Source organism: Diabrotica undecimpunctata, chromosome 8 (assembly GCF_040954645.1).
Source record: "Diabrotica undecimpunctata isolate CICGRU chromosome 8, icDiaUnde3, whole genome shotgun sequence".
Lineage (NCBI taxonomy): Eukaryota > Metazoa > Arthropoda > Insecta > Coleoptera > Chrysomelidae > Diabrotica > Diabrotica undecimpunctata.
In genome coordinates, this window is record NC_092810.1 from 143,706,342 (window position 1) to 143,722,266 (window position 15,925).

The 15,925-nt window shown below is 31.5% G+C and overlaps 1 protein-coding gene across 2 annotated transcripts in view; it reads right to left on the reverse strand.

The window, feature by feature from the left end:
* Positions 1-15,925, reverse strand: part of LOC140448165 (uncharacterized) — a 260,626-nt gene that overhangs the window by 13,916 nt on the left and 230,785 nt on the right. The window contains exons 8-9 of one of the 2 annotated variants that reach the window (XM_072541274.1): positions 15,110-15,322; positions 9,136-13,394 (exon numbers count right to left, since the gene is read on the reverse strand). In XM_072541274.1, the coding sequence (XP_072397375.1) occupies positions 13,000-13,394; positions 15,110-15,322 (608 nt within the window). In that variant the 3' untranslated portion in view covers positions 9,136-12,999. Of the gene's footprint in view, positions 1-269; positions 466-9,135; positions 13,395-15,109; positions 15,323-15,925 lie in introns of those variants that run through there. The other variant, XM_072541273.1, reaches the window with a different exon arrangement.

Here is a 15,925-nt window from a genome sequence, read left to right on the forward strand (position 1 = left end):
CCCTAAGCAGGTCCTAGTTTCCCGGATCAGGAAAGACCTGAAGCAAACCTTTGGAACGACCGAGATAAATGGAGACTGGAAAGCAGAAGACGGCGTAGAACGTTATAAACTGATTGATTGATTGATAGACTCTGAATACGTTGAGTGTTTGAGTTACCGTGGCCAACAGCTTATCTTTTTACTTAATAAGATACAACGGTCTAAACCAAGAAGACGAATAGTCATTATATTACTAAAAATTATTAATATATGAAATTAAGTAATCTTACCTAAAAACCTGTTGTACGTGTGAGGTTTAAATACTTCTTCCGGCTTATAAAATAAAAATCTAAATGGTAAAAATATTTTAACGTCAGGTCTTTCTTGGAGTATTGCTTTGTCTACTTTTTTTGCGTTTTTCAGTTGGCTTACACACACAGCATCTCTTCTGGGCTTATTGCAAATAGCATCCAGGGGATTTAGTACCTATTTAGAATTTTAAATAAATTATGTTTGAGATACATTTTGTATATTTTTTTTAAATAATCTAATATATACAAAAATTATTAATCTAATTTTTTTTTATTTGAAACACTTCCACATCAACTACGCAGGGTTATTAGTGGGATGACAAACACAATAGTTTTAATACGATTATGTACATTAAATATTATAATACAATTTTATATCCCTTGAATAATTTTTCGCTTCGATATCGCTTTGTAAAATGTTACATACTGCTATATTGTGTAGAGACCTGAACCATAAAGGCCAATGTGATGAACCGATTGGAGGCCTTTGAAATGTGGGAATTTAAAAGACTACTTAAAATTCCCTAGACAGATCACACAACGAATGTCGAAGTATTAAATCGAATGGGCAGAGAACGAGAATTGCTGCCAATAATAAAAAGAAGAAAAACTGCTTATCTGTGTCATATATTTCCAAATTCCAAGTAGCAGTTCTTAAAGCTTATTATGGAAGGGAAGATAGAAGGAAAACGAGGCATCGGAAGAAAGAAATACTCATGGCTTAAAAGCATAAGGGATTGGACAAACCTCGATGCCCATGCATTCTTTAGAGCCACACGAGACCGAGAGGAGTATACCAGAATTGTCGCCAACATCCACTAATTGGATAGGGCACAATAAGAAGAAGAATAATTTTTAATACATTTAAATTTTTATCTGTCAGAATAGATTTGAGGTTGTCTGAAATTCCATGCATTCTTCTTTGATTTTGGAAACTTAAGCAGTCAAGCAGGAAGTGTTTCACTGTCAATGAAGTGCAGCAGTTGTTGCAAATTGGTGGTGGATCTTGACTGATTAAAAATTTGTGTGTGACAGCAGTATGACTAATTCTTAAAAGGTTTATAATTACTTGATCTCGTCTACTTGTGGGGTTATTCAAAGAGCTGTTCACCTTTGGGCATATTGGGTTTAAATTGGTTTGGTGAATTTTCCCAGTAATTTTGCTAAATGTTATTGCAATGAATTTTAGGCAGATGTTTCATGTCACTATAATGATATTTTGTAATTTTTGTAGTATTTTCTAAGTTGATACGGCTTGCAGTTGCTAGCTGATCTGCTTTTTCATTTCTCCAGATTCCAGTGTGCGATTGTACCCAAATAAAAGCTCTGTCCTTTCCCATAGAATGAAGTACATATTTCTAATTCATTTTTATTGCTTGTATAATGAAATTTGTTGTATAAATTTGCTTTAATTTTAATAACACATTAAGTGAATCTGTAATGATGATGCAATTCATCGTGTTACTCGTTTTGAAAAAAGTAAGGATTTTAATATAGCTGTAGTCTCGCCTGTAAGTGAGTATACTACAATTTGTAGGTAAGTGTATAAGATGTTTAATTATCGAGAAGTTTGTATTTGATTTGGGGTACTGTATTAGTATTAGATCAATGGTCGGTAGGCGGGTTGATCCATGTTAAAATTTGTGACTTTCACTCTTTCTATTAGAGGTATACAGTTTGTTGTTTTTTTAAAAGTGGGGATGCCGGGGTGGAAAATTTGAGAGAAAAGATGTTGTTTTTGCATTGAAATTTGGAAATATAATTTAGTGATAATTGTTGTCGCCTTAGGTTTTTGAGGTAGCTCTTTAGCTAGAACTTATAGACTAGTAGTGGGACTAGTTCTAAATGCAGCAAGTGCAAATCTCAAAGCTCTACATAGATTGAATACTGCTAAGCTTTTTTAAGGTAGTTTTTCTTGCGGCGTTATAAAAAATGCAACAGTAATCTAGTTTACTCCTAATAATTCATTTATATAAGTTTATTAATATTTTAGTATCTGCGCTCCAAACTTTATTAGATAGAATTTTGAGTATATTTAACCTAGATTGGCAGGAATTTTATAGTTTGTTCATATACAAGTTCCAATTTAAGGTTCTGGTAAAAGTTAAACCTAGTTGACTACCGAGATCTCCTTTCATTAAAAATTTTTTATTGTGTTTTTTCTGTAGAGAAGTTAAACCCAGTTTTTAAGGTCCAATTTTCAAGCCGAGTTAAAAAAAATTGTAAAATTTTAGTTGCCGATTCTATATTGTTTGATTTAGTATAAACGACAATGTCTGTATAAACACTGGCTTTGATAGGTGCTCTAATTTCAGGAATAACACTATTATACACTATATCTAATGTTCTTGTTGAGGTTTTAAGGCCATTTATCCTAATTTCTATTAATTGATTATTAACACAAATGATTAAAAATGATAATATGTTACCTTGAATTCCGTTATCGCTTAGATTTTTCAAAATGCAGTGTCTAAAAGTTCTCTCAAAATATAAAAAATTGCAATCAGTTTTTGGTTATTTGCAAAAGCTTCATTAATTGAGGTTTGTAAAGTAACATGGTTATCTGACGTTGATCTACCTCTTCAAAAACCACTTTGATAAGGGGAAAGGAGATTATTATTTTCCAAGTACCATATTAGACGAAGGTTTATTTTCCAAGATTTTACAGATACTACAGGTTAGCTAGATGGGGCGGTAAGAAGTGGGCTTATCTACATGGGACCAAAGGTCAGGAAATTTATGTTAGAGAAAATAAATAATTCTAGTAAAACTAGTTTAGCTGTAAATGGCAAGTTTTTTATAAATATTGGTGGTATGTCATCTGGTCCAGGCGAGGTGTTTTTTAAATCGGAAATGGCAAATTCTAATTCTTGAAGAATTATGGCGATGTTTAAAGGATAATTGATATCGTTTATGGTGATTATAGAGGATTCTATAGTTTTCTTATGCGTTAACATTTCCTAAGGTATATCATTATTGCTAGAATACACCAGCAAATGTTTCTGCAATAGCTTTGTTACAAGTAATTAGTGTTTGACCTAGAGTTAAGGTGTTTATTTGTCTAAAAGAGTTGGAACTTTTGAGTATACGAATTTTAGACCAAATGACAGCTGAAGGGGTCGATGAATTTATAGAAGAGATATAATTTTTCCATGTATTGGTTTTTTTATATCGTTCTTGCTCTGAGTTTTTTAAAATTGAATAAATTTTCTTCCGTATTATGCTTTTTAAATTTATTAAACGCGCGTTTTGTTATAGCTAGAGCTAGTGTGATTTCGCTGGTCCACCAGAGCACTGGTTGTCTATTATAGAGTTTGGTATCACCAATATTAGTTAAGGTAGCTTTTGTTATGATATTATTTAAGGACCTAATGTCAGAGTTTATGTCACTACTTAATTGGAAATTTTAGATTTTCTTTTGGATGTCGATCTGATAGGAGTTATAGTTGGCATTCTTTAATTTACAAGATTGGTATATTGAGATTTGTTAAATGGTACATGAATGGCGAAATGATCACTGTCATATAGTGATTCTATAGTATTCCATAAGAGATAAGTTGATAATGATTGGCTACATATTGTCAAATCTATGGCGGAAAATGAGTCGTAAGGATTAAATCGAGTCTATTTTCCATTATTAAATAGTATTAAATCTGAGGAATCAATAAAGTGATCCATGTCAGTTCATGACAATTTATATCACCTAAAATTATTTTGGGTTTGGAATTTGATTTATAAGATTTCTAAATTCTTGTACCTCGAGATCGCTGGGATGAGGCAGATATATATTGCAAATGTTCATGTGTTTTGGGTAAGTAACTGTTACAGCTACAGCTTCAAGACTAGTCCGTAATGAAATTGGTTTAGCTTAGAAATTGTACAGTTTCTTGGCACAAAAGCTTAATATTGTCATTAGACATACTTTCTTGGAAAAAAGACACACGCAGACCGAAGGGGACACGATGCACAGTGTAATAGAAAGAGCATGTAAGCATATTCTCATATTTTCCCCTGATCAGTGGTATACATTAGTGCGCATGGCCAAAAAAAATAATCCTTATCAGGTGATCGAAATGGACAAAGAAAAATTTGTAGACCTGAAAGCTCTTACTCAAGAAATCACTTTGAATTGGGATCGTGACGTAAATAACGAAAAAGTACATTTGAATAAGATATGCATCATAGAGGCAAATAGCAAACTTCTGAACAAAATTCTTTTCAAACATGATTATCATGAGCAATATATGTAAAACGATTGATTTATTACAAAATGGTAGAAAGTCAATTAATATGGATATAAATAATGTCGAGCTAAAACCATTATATAAAGATTTTCTTCCTTTGACTGAGAAAAAACATGGGCATCTATAATTTTTACGTAACAAGAAAGTGATACCCGCCCATGCTGATTTTTATGCTGATTTACCTTATTCAGTTTTACGTACAGATGATTCCGAGTAATAATTCCCTTATATCTTAAGAATCCATACTTATTTCTTTTTGAATACTTACCTGGTATATAAGATTTTTGGTACCTTGTTTAGAAAAAAGATATTTTTGCAACTAACAGGGAGTATTATATCTAGATTAGTTACCTAATATTTTTTGTTCGTTTATATCAATAATAAATTTGTTTATTTCATTTCTAGTTTTTAATTTCCGTCCTTAAGCTCACAATATACAAATCGGATGTAGTATAAGTGCATTATGTTCCTGCTCGATTTAAACCTATATGGACATAGCATTTTACCCATAACGAGCAAGGTATCCTATGTCCACAATTTTGTGATTAACTGATTTTATCGGAAAAAAAAAATAAGCGTAATCGAAGATAGGCTTAAAAAGTTACATTATAGTCACTTCGTTTTTTTTAATTTCTGTTTAGTTTTACAGTAAATGAGAAAAAATGCTCTCCTGTAAAATTTGCATTTTGTGAACTGAAGAATAGTTCTTCATTCGATAAGCGAAATACTTTTGATTAGTTTGTTTTTCACATAAATAAATATTATTTACCTTAAAAAATACAAAAATATATTAATCGTCCTCTGGTAAGTGCATAGAGCTTTTTTAATTGTTAGGCGTTTATCAAAACTTCTTAATCTATCGCCTTCAATATCTTGTTTGAGCAAGATTTTGTATCCCCGCGTTCAATTTTAAAATACCAACGGTGGTGTTTTACTTGACAAAAGTTTTACTTCTGAGTTTTATATCTCGTTTATTAATATTACTCAAAATGTTCACAGATTAGTTACTCCAGTCGTCAGAGACGAAAATGTCAATGAAACCTCTAAAAATCATACAAACAAGCTGAATTTTGCTGAGAATGTCATTTTTAAGACGCTAAAAAAGTTTACCACATTTACCTTCGGGTATTTTCCTAAAACCCTCACGTAGAGGGGGAAAATGGAAAAAAATCAATTTACCAAGAATCTTTACGCCATAGACAAAATGTTTCTAATAAAAAAATGTAACTAAAAAAATTTTGAACAAAAACGTTTATTAGAATTTTTTGTGTAGAATAAACTGTTCTTTCAGAAACAACGATTGAAGCGATCGGCGTTTTTGAATGTCAATTACGCTCGCGAAATCAATGCCCAATAAAATTTGTATCAGCTCGACGGTAAAAATTCAATATCTTTTGATCCGAGTATCTTATCGACAAAAATAAAGATGAGTTTTAAAGGTAAAGAGTGCAGTTTTCGTATGCAATTTTTATATTTTGTGCAAATAAACTCAGTTTTTATAAAAGTGTTAAATTAATAAACGTGTCGCCATTTTTGCCATTTTTTATGATTTTCATAAAATCAATACAATGTATCATTTTTATTGACTGGCCTCTATAGAGTTTTCATAACTAGAATCTAATCTTCAAAACTTATAGCATGAAATTTTCCTTTTTATTTTTGGCAACAAATGTGAGGCAAATCTTCACACTACAAACAAATTAACCTTCACATTCAACAAAAGGAATGAAGCGACCAATTATTAATCCTCTTCCTATTAAGTTGGAAAACGGCAACTGGGCTAGAAGTAACAAACAGAAAGCAGAACGATTTGTAGATCATTTTACAAAGCACGTTCAAACCCAACGACAATGATGGTGAAGAACTGAGATGGGAAGAACCATTTCAAATTGAAGAAAGAATAATCTTGACATAATTTAGAGAAGTATCAACAGAGATAAAAGAGAATATAAATCCTAGGAAAGCTCCAGGATATGATCTCATAACAGGGGAACTATTAAAAAATCTACCAAGAAAAGCCATAGTTAAGCTGACACACCTAATAAATGCTGCTTTTAGATTGAGATATGTTCCCAGACTCTGGAAAGTAGCCGAAGTCATTATGATCGCCAATCCAGGTAAACCTGCTAATGAAGTGACATCCTATCGACCAATATCACTCCTTCCGGTGATGTTAAAACTATTTGAAAAACTTCTATTGAAAAGATTAAAACCAATAACAGAAAGAAAAAATCTTATACCAAATCATTAATTTGGTTTCAGAAATCAACATTCCACTATAGATCAAGTTCACAGAATAACGAATATAATAGAAAAAACATTAGAAGAAAAGAAAGTCTGCTCTACAATCTTCTTGGACGTAGCACTGGCGTTGGATAAAGTCTGGCATGAGGGTAAACTATAAACTAAGAACGTTCATGCCTAAACAGTATTCAGAAATCTTAAAATCATACATTGCGAATAGATATTTCAGAGTAAAACAAGAAGAAGTGTACACCGACTTAAGAGGGACCAAAGCTGGCGTACCACAAGGGAGTGTCTTAGGTCCAGTCCTGTACCTATTGTATACGTGTGACATTCCAGAGCTAAAACAAAACACTATTGCCACCTTCGCGGATGATACAGCCATACTAGCGATAGAAAACACTAGTGAAGAAACGACTGATAAGTTGCAACTATCAGTAAATAAAATCCATACTTGGACCAGAAAATAGCAAATAAAATTAAATGAGACTAAATCTGCACACATTAACTTTACAAATCAAAAAATAGAAAATTTCCCAGTTAGAATAAATGATACCCAAGTTCCTTATGCAACATCAGCAAAATACTTGGGCATCACCCCAGACGCGAAGCTGCGCTGGAAAGTCCATGTCAAAAAGAAAAGAGGGGAGCTTGATATTAGATATAAGAAATTGTATTGGCCGATTGGAAAAAATTAAACATTATCCAACCGTAATAAAGTATCTACAAGAAAGTACTAAAGCCATTATGGTTATATGGGTGCCAACTCTGGGGTTGTACCAAAGCTAGTAATCTACATATTATCCAAAGATTTCAAAACAAAGTACTGAGAAACATTGTTGATGCTCCTTGGTATATCCGTAACAGCAACCTCCACCAGGACCTGGGTATAAAAACTGTGATCGAAATAATCAAGAGGACAGCAGCAAGTCACGAGCAGAGGCTGCATAGTGTAACAGTTTTGTGTAAAAGGCAGAGTATAGTGCTGTGAGGTTATTGCATGTTAGTTGTAGTGCATTAATTGATAGATAAAATAAGAGTAAGCCATGGGGTAAGCCCTTAGATTTTAGTATCTGCTGTTTATTAAGTTAGGTTAGAAAATAACTGATAATTGGTCATTTGTGACCAGATAGCAGTATACAAACACCGCACAGGTGTTATACAAGAATAAAAAAAACATTACAATCGATTTAAAATGTTTAAAGCTGCTCTTTTATAATTACACTAGTACGTTTTTCAAAAGTACTTCGTCTTGAAGTACTTTTGAAAAAAAAAACCGTCTGCTATAAATTACATCCAAAACCGTATTTTTGGAGGCATTTCCGTGCTGTGCTATCATTTGTAATGTAAAAGTTAAAATTCTGCGTTTTTTAGTGATATTTCAAATGCCTCATATTGGTTGCCAAAAATAATAATCGAATTTTCATGTTATAAGTTTTGAAGGCTGGTCTCCAACAATGGAAATTTTACTACAACCGATCAATGAAAATATTAAATTATATTGATCTCACGAAAATCATAAAAAGTGGCAAAAATTGCACAAAGTTCATTTATTGAACAGCTTTAGAGAAACTAACTTCATAACTTACGGTATAATACAAAAATTACATACAAAAACTGCACTTTTTACCTTTCAAACGCATTTTGATTTTTGTCGATAGGACACTTTGATCAAAAGATATTGAATTTTTACCTTCGAGTTGATACAAATTTTATTTAATGTTGATTTCGCTCGAGGAACACATTCAAAATATCCGGTCGCTTCAAGCGTTGTTTCTGAGAGAACAGTTCATTCTACGCAAAAAGTGCTAATAAACATTTTTATTCAAAATTATTTCAGCTACTTTTTTATTTAAAATATTTTTTTCTACGGCATACAGATTCTTAGTAAATCGATTGTTTTGCATTTTTGCTCCCATACGAGGGAAGTTTTAGAGGGAATATAGTTGTTTCTAGAAGTCAACGATCCCAATTTTTGCGCTCCTCGAAAGTTAGTGTGGGTTTTACAGCCCCCGCGGAACCCACTGTGGCAACGTCTATGAAAGATGTTGTTTCATAGAGTATAAATTTATTATATACAGAAATATATACTTTCTATACAGACTTATATGTACACAAATTCATACCCAAAATCCCATACATATATCGCTTATTTTTTGAATATTTCTATATCTAAGATACTTACTAAAAATCTACTTTTTACTTACCTGCTGAAGCATTTTTGCAGCTTTGCAAAAGCCAAAAGATTGTAAAGCGTTTATATCTACTGATTTTTCTTTGTAGCTTAGTTTATATAAAGCTCTTCTACCCTATATTGAAATGTACAAAGTGTAAATCAAAAACCAACACCAAAGATGTATATACATTATGCATATTTTTATTAATAACTTTATACAAATATTTTAAAACCATACAAAACATTACAAAGTATCTATTGTTACTGAGACGGCAAAGACTAGAGGACGGCATTGTGGAAGTTGAAGGAGATATGGAAAATTTTAGGAAATAAACATTACAATCTAAAAACATAACAAAAAATGAACTAATTAACAAAATATAACAATACTGTAGCTATTCTTGGGCGCGTTTTCATTAGTATGCGCTTTATTTCATATAATTGTCTTCCATAAAACAGACAAGAGTTATAATATTCAAAGATAAATTGACCGTTTATGTAACTACCTGATTAAATTTTATAAAAAACGTATTTAATACGAGAATCCGTTTCTCAAATGACGTAAAAAGCGTTAAAACATTAATTACTAGAGAAACAAGGTTAGAGAAGAAATAAGAAAAGAAAAAGACTAGATAAAGAAGTCGGAATAAACGGTATAAATATATGTATTATGAAAAACATCATAAACTAAAATAATAAAAAAGATTGCAATTCAAAAGAAGACATAAAGTAAAACAAGAAAAATATATGACTTTAAAAACTAGTCTACTACCTACTCTGTCTAAGACATAAGAAACATGCTACATGGTGGTATTTAAAAATTCGTAAATATAATGAATAAAAAAATATTCATTGATAATCATTCATAAATTCCTTAATAAATAAAGTTGTAGTAATGTGAGAATAATAATAAATCATTCCAAGGAATAGTAGTTTAGAAAATGCCTGAAGAATTAAACAGTAAACAAATATGACAATCTAACACCTTAGTAACTGAAATTTTAATATTTTATCCTCTATCTAAGGTGACACGACTAATATTGTTTATATTTAAGAAAAAAGAGCAAAGCGGTAGATATATTCTATAATCATTATTAAGATATAAGTATAATACAAATATAAAGATACCGTAGTTACATAAATGGTAAGATACACAGCTACCTACTTTTCACTAGCTGAAATATCTTCTATCTTTATTTATACATGACAATTACGTGATTGTATAAAACGTTTCTTAATTTCCAGTCTACAGTTATCTACGAAATCGCTAGAAACTGCAGAATAGATAGCATAAAACAAATTGTATACCAATAAAGTTTTGTTTTGGTTATAAATTTATAATAATTTTTATTAACATTGAGCAAAATTAGGTAATACTGTTTTATTAGGTGTCGCACATGAATCTAACCATCAAAAATTCTAACTGGGCTTATTATTTGATATTGCGTGTACTTAAACCGAAAATCAACGAATTATCTACATTTTTACACACCACTCAACTTGATTTCTGTTAGACGCAACATTTGCAGTTAAATATTTTTAATTAAACTTATAATTAAGAAGAAAATCCACAAGATACAATGGCTGAGATTTCTCAGGCAAGAGCGAGTTATATTTTGGCCTACATTGCAAACAAAATACTCGATACCATGAATATAATGAGAATATAAGGATATTATTGGAAACTTGTGAAATGAAGATAGTCAAAGATATCGTACGAAAATCAGTATGGGACAAACAACATAATACAGATCTCAGGCAAAGGTATAACACAGAGAAACAAAATTAAAAAATCCAAACAAGTAAATGCCGAAAATACGTTCATTTTCGTAAATCGATAGGCTAAAAAGAGGATGCGGATGAAAAAGAGTACTTAGATGAAAATATAGTCTAAATAAAAACTTTATAATTAGAACAATTTTTAAGTATTAAAGCCAGTTTATAAAGCCAGTCTCTTAAAGATAAATACATGCTTTACAAAAAGAAAATAAGACCAATTCAAGAGAATTTTATCAATGGTAAACCCCTGGAGATCCCTGACGAATTAATGCTCCATACTGAGAAATATTTTAAACTAGCGAAGATAAATGGTTGAGAAAGCGTTCAAAGAAAAAGAAAAACTGAAAGGTGAGCAGAAAAAAACAGAGATCATATTGTAGAGTATGATGAAGTTCTAATATGCGGGAATATGCAGATGGAGAAGAGCATAGCTGGAGAATAGGACAGTAATGTCCACTCTGGGTAAAGCAACCATCAAAGAAAAAGTAGGTGGAGGCTGTCCGCTCTACCTTAGTAAATGATCTCCTCAGAAATCTGTCCACAGAAGGCTTTTATTGTCTAGGATATGCTGACGATATAGCAATCGTTGTCAGGGGCAGGTTTGCTCAGGTGGTGTCTGAGAGAATGCAAGCAGCCCTAAATATAGTTGACGACTGGTGTAAACAAGAGAGACTGATAGTGAATGTTCAGAAAATACAAATCCTCAACTTTACAAAAAAAAAAAAACAGTACTACAAGGTCTAAAACCAGCGGTGCTGGGAGGAACAGAGATTTCATTCGTGAATTCGTGAACACCCATGATGATAAACTTGCTGATGGTGAAATATGCTTAAGTACTGAAGGAGATGATGAGATTTAAGTCAGTAGAAAAGTGGAAGATTTAAAAATTGGAGTTATTGGTTAATACAAAATACCAGATGTCTTTAAAAAAGAGTTTCAGACCAATTTAAGAAATTAATGCAGTTTAACAGAAATATAGAAGGAAATATATGATAACATTGGAACAAAAACAAATACTTGATTAAAGTTTAAGGCTGATAGTTGTGGATAGTCTTCCTTGAGTAGCTATAAAAATGTTGTAAAAGTACACACCGTATCCAAATAAGAAATCAGTATTGCGTGCTATTTAAATACTGCTTATAAGATTTGCTAATATCTACAGATTATAGCACCAACCTTCTAGTATTTATATTTCGGAAATTTTGATTATGGAAAGCTAGTATAACATTTAAATATACTATAATACTATACATTATTCTTATATATTATGGCGCCACTTTATAAATACATAAATTATATTTAACATAGATACAATAACGAAGAATTAATATAACAGTTTTTTTGTGATGGCAAGATCAAAAATTTTAATTTTTAATCAATAAATAAAATACCAACAAATTTAATAAAGGTAACTTTTTATATAAGTGTTTAAAATAAGTCTAGTGAATTAATCAAAATCAAAATAAAGATTTTAAACTACGAAAAAATCTGTCTACAATCCATATTCAATATTTTACTTCTAAGGTTCAATTTACACTGGGTATTATAATCATAGCAAGGTATGCGATGTAAATAATAAATAAGTAGATAAGTTGACATGATTTTAAACTACATGGCTATGAAAATGAAGCAAGTACAAAAGCCACTAAAGAAAACAACGAAACGATTAACATGACCTACTACATATATAACCTATGCATTAGAAAGGAGTATGAGAGTTGAGCACGAGATGTATAAAAAGCAAATTGATTTGCAGAACACGTACAAATGACTTTCCAGGACAATGATAAAGAGGAAACTAAAGACTGGAATAAGCTGAAGGATTTAGTCATTAGACCAACTACTTCAAAAGAAGTTTCTGTGGAAATCTCGTTAACAGAGAAATCTTGAAACAACTGACATTTGAAGGTATCCTCAAATGATGAAATCTGAAATCATTCAGAACGAGAATTTACTTACCATCGTGTATTTTTAATTGTGAACAATCGAGGCTACAGTGTCCTTAAAATAAATAATAAAAGTAATATACATAAAATTTAATTAAAAAATTAATACTGTCAATCTCTGTAGTAGGTACTTCTTGTGCTCTGAAGGCTAAGGAGGTAAAAAGTTAAGCCTAACGTCGCTGGGAATAATTGTTCTATAATTCTAGTATTATCATTTGCACTCTTTAATTACAATTTATTATCTATTTGATATGTTTTTGATTAATTCACTTTAACTATAGGAAAGGAAAAACAAAATGGTTAACAAGATAGTCTAATCATTACTTAACATAGTTAGAATCAAAGTTAATTGGTGGTAGGTGGTCACCGCAGGTAGGGAAATTTGGCGGAACTGGAGGAAGATCTCTGTGGGAACCAACTTGGAATACCAAGTTCATTCCAATAACGATGTGGAATAAGAAGTGACAGTGGAATAGCCAGAATCCTGGATTGTCTGCTCTGAATCTTAACACTACGTAACCGTTGTTAGGTACAGCTATGGTATCTTTGCCAGGAGGTAAATTGAACTGCCTGTGTAAGAGACCTTGTCTGTCGAGATCCAAAGCGTGTTTTAAGTTGATTTTCTTTACATTTTGGTCAGGAGATCTGCCAATACCGATGATATTGAAGGAGTAACCGTGTAAATGGAACGGATGACTTAGATTGGGTTGTTGTACTGAAAAAGAAAACACATATGATTCACTAGTTTAACATAAGCAGTAAATTATATTAATACGTAAGTTCTCTAGAGTTAAAACTACTAAGAGATTCTCTTCGTAGAATAAAAGGACAAGGACCTGTCACCAACCTTATTTAAACTTCATATATTTGAAACACTAGACAACTGGAACAAGAAATGTGTACAGATGAAAGTAAAAATTTACGACAACTATATATCTATAGCCTTTGTTTGCGGATAATCAAATTATTTTAGAAAAAGACGAGATCGTCTACATGAAAAAAAGCTGGAAGAAGAATTTGGAAGCTGGAGTTTAGAAATTATTTATGATAAAACGCTATATATGGTCATTGGAAAGACTGCAGAAGACTTGGAGCTAAATAACAATTCAATACAACAATCAGATGAATATAAATACTTTGGGGTAACTTTAACAAATACAGGATCAGATAAAACAGATATAACAAATAAAATAAAAAAAAAGAAAGATGACTATTACACTCGATCATATGGAGCGTATGATCAGAGACGTGAGTGACAAAAACGAATGGAAAACAGAATAGATGCAATTTAAATGATGTTTTGAAGAAGAAGCTCGAATAAAATACCACAACGTAATTTCAAATTTCAATAAGTGCTTTGTATATAATTATAGTAACTCTTTCTATGTGTACTCATTAATGTGTAAGCTGCAGAATATTTGTAAGCAGAGTGGCGCAACTGATTTTTTTGTATAATTCAGATAGGTAGTACAATAGGTAGCATTTTATAATATCTTTCATTTCAAAGTGGCTCTACTAACATTTTACTGTATACCAAGAGATGGCGCGAGTTGTAAAGTTAGACTACGTAAACAGTTCATATGATTTAGTTATGGAAATTTGGCCCAAGTGACAGTTGGCCATTGTACAGTATGATATTTTAGACATTCTCACTCTTGTCTTCTGTATTTGTATTTATATCACAATTATTATATTTTATATTAATAGTGATTGTAAATATCTAGCTTCAAAATTTAAATGAAGATTCTAAATGTTTTAGGATTGTAACTTTAAAATTATAACCTTAAAATGAAGAAAGTACTAGTTAAATAGAATATTTTTGTTATAGTTTGGAAATGCTGTTGTCGGTTACATGCAGTACTCGTGAACCCAGCGAATTTGAAACAGATTTTGGCTCTGACTTACATCCACCATCTAATGATGAGTCTTCTACAACTAGGAAAAGAAGATACACTTGTGGAAGCTGGATCAAATATTGGTAAAAAACGTAAAAAAAAGATTTGTAGTCAGTCAGTTTGGAAAATATCTAAGTCCAAGTTGGAAACACATTCAGGAAAATCATATTTTAATTCTCGTGTAGAATTTTGTGTCCGAAAAACAATTTTTTCATGGAGTTTGTAGCTGTCCACGAAAGTGTCATTTATTGTTATCTCTTAAAAAAAGAAAAAAAATTTTCTAAAGTTTCTACAACTTCTTCCTTACATCCGCCGGTCTATCATGAATTCTACACAAACCTGAAGACAAACGTGGAGCAATGATATTGGATAGGAAATGATTTATTTTTTAACTCAATTCTTTACTTGCCGATATCTCAAAACATCAATTTTACACTTGATTATCATATAGTCATCGTAGACTAGTTATGTAATATATAAATATAGAAAAGTACAGACTATTTAAAATACAAGTAATATAAAAAAAACATCTTACCTTCATCTACTAATACTACTTCCACGACGGCATTTAAAGGAATATCCACTTTGTGTGTGCACATGCAATTGGCACCACAATTTGCAGGTCTGTTATCTCCGTTACAGAATTGCTCTGGATCAATATCATCGTACTGTGAAATTAGTGGAGCTGGAGCAGCCATATAGGAGATTTCATCAATTAAACTCAATACGGGGTCTCCGCTCGGTGCGACTGTAATAACAGAACATTATTAATATTCATATTATTTATAATAAAAAAGATTAACTTATTACTATGTTTTTATTCCATTTACTCTTATCTGTAAAGTATACGAATTATACTTCATTAATTATACAAATATATACTGTGAAAATAAATCACAAGTAATGTCGGAAGATACTATTATCTATCAAAATACTAATATTTCTGGTCACATGAGACAGAAATTCATTTTATGACCTTTTATATTTACTATATATTGAGAGTTTATTTTTAAATCTACCGTCTAATCTCATGTCGTTGTTGACCAACCGGAGCTTCAGAATTCTAATAGGACGTTCAGAAGTTCTGTCCGAACTCGGAACTCCAGAGGCTGGAGTGTCACAGGGGGCAGTCCCGTCACCCTTACTTGGTTTACTGCCTACGTTCCAAGAACACCAGGAGCATCTAAGCCTTTATGCTGACGACACAGCGATTTCGGCGAAACATCGAAACATCGACTAGCGATAAACAATCGAAAAAAAGCACTAGATAACATAGAAAAATTGAGCATGCAATGAAAAATTGCCATTAACTCTGAAAAAACACAAGCTGTTCTCTTCAAAAAACACAGAG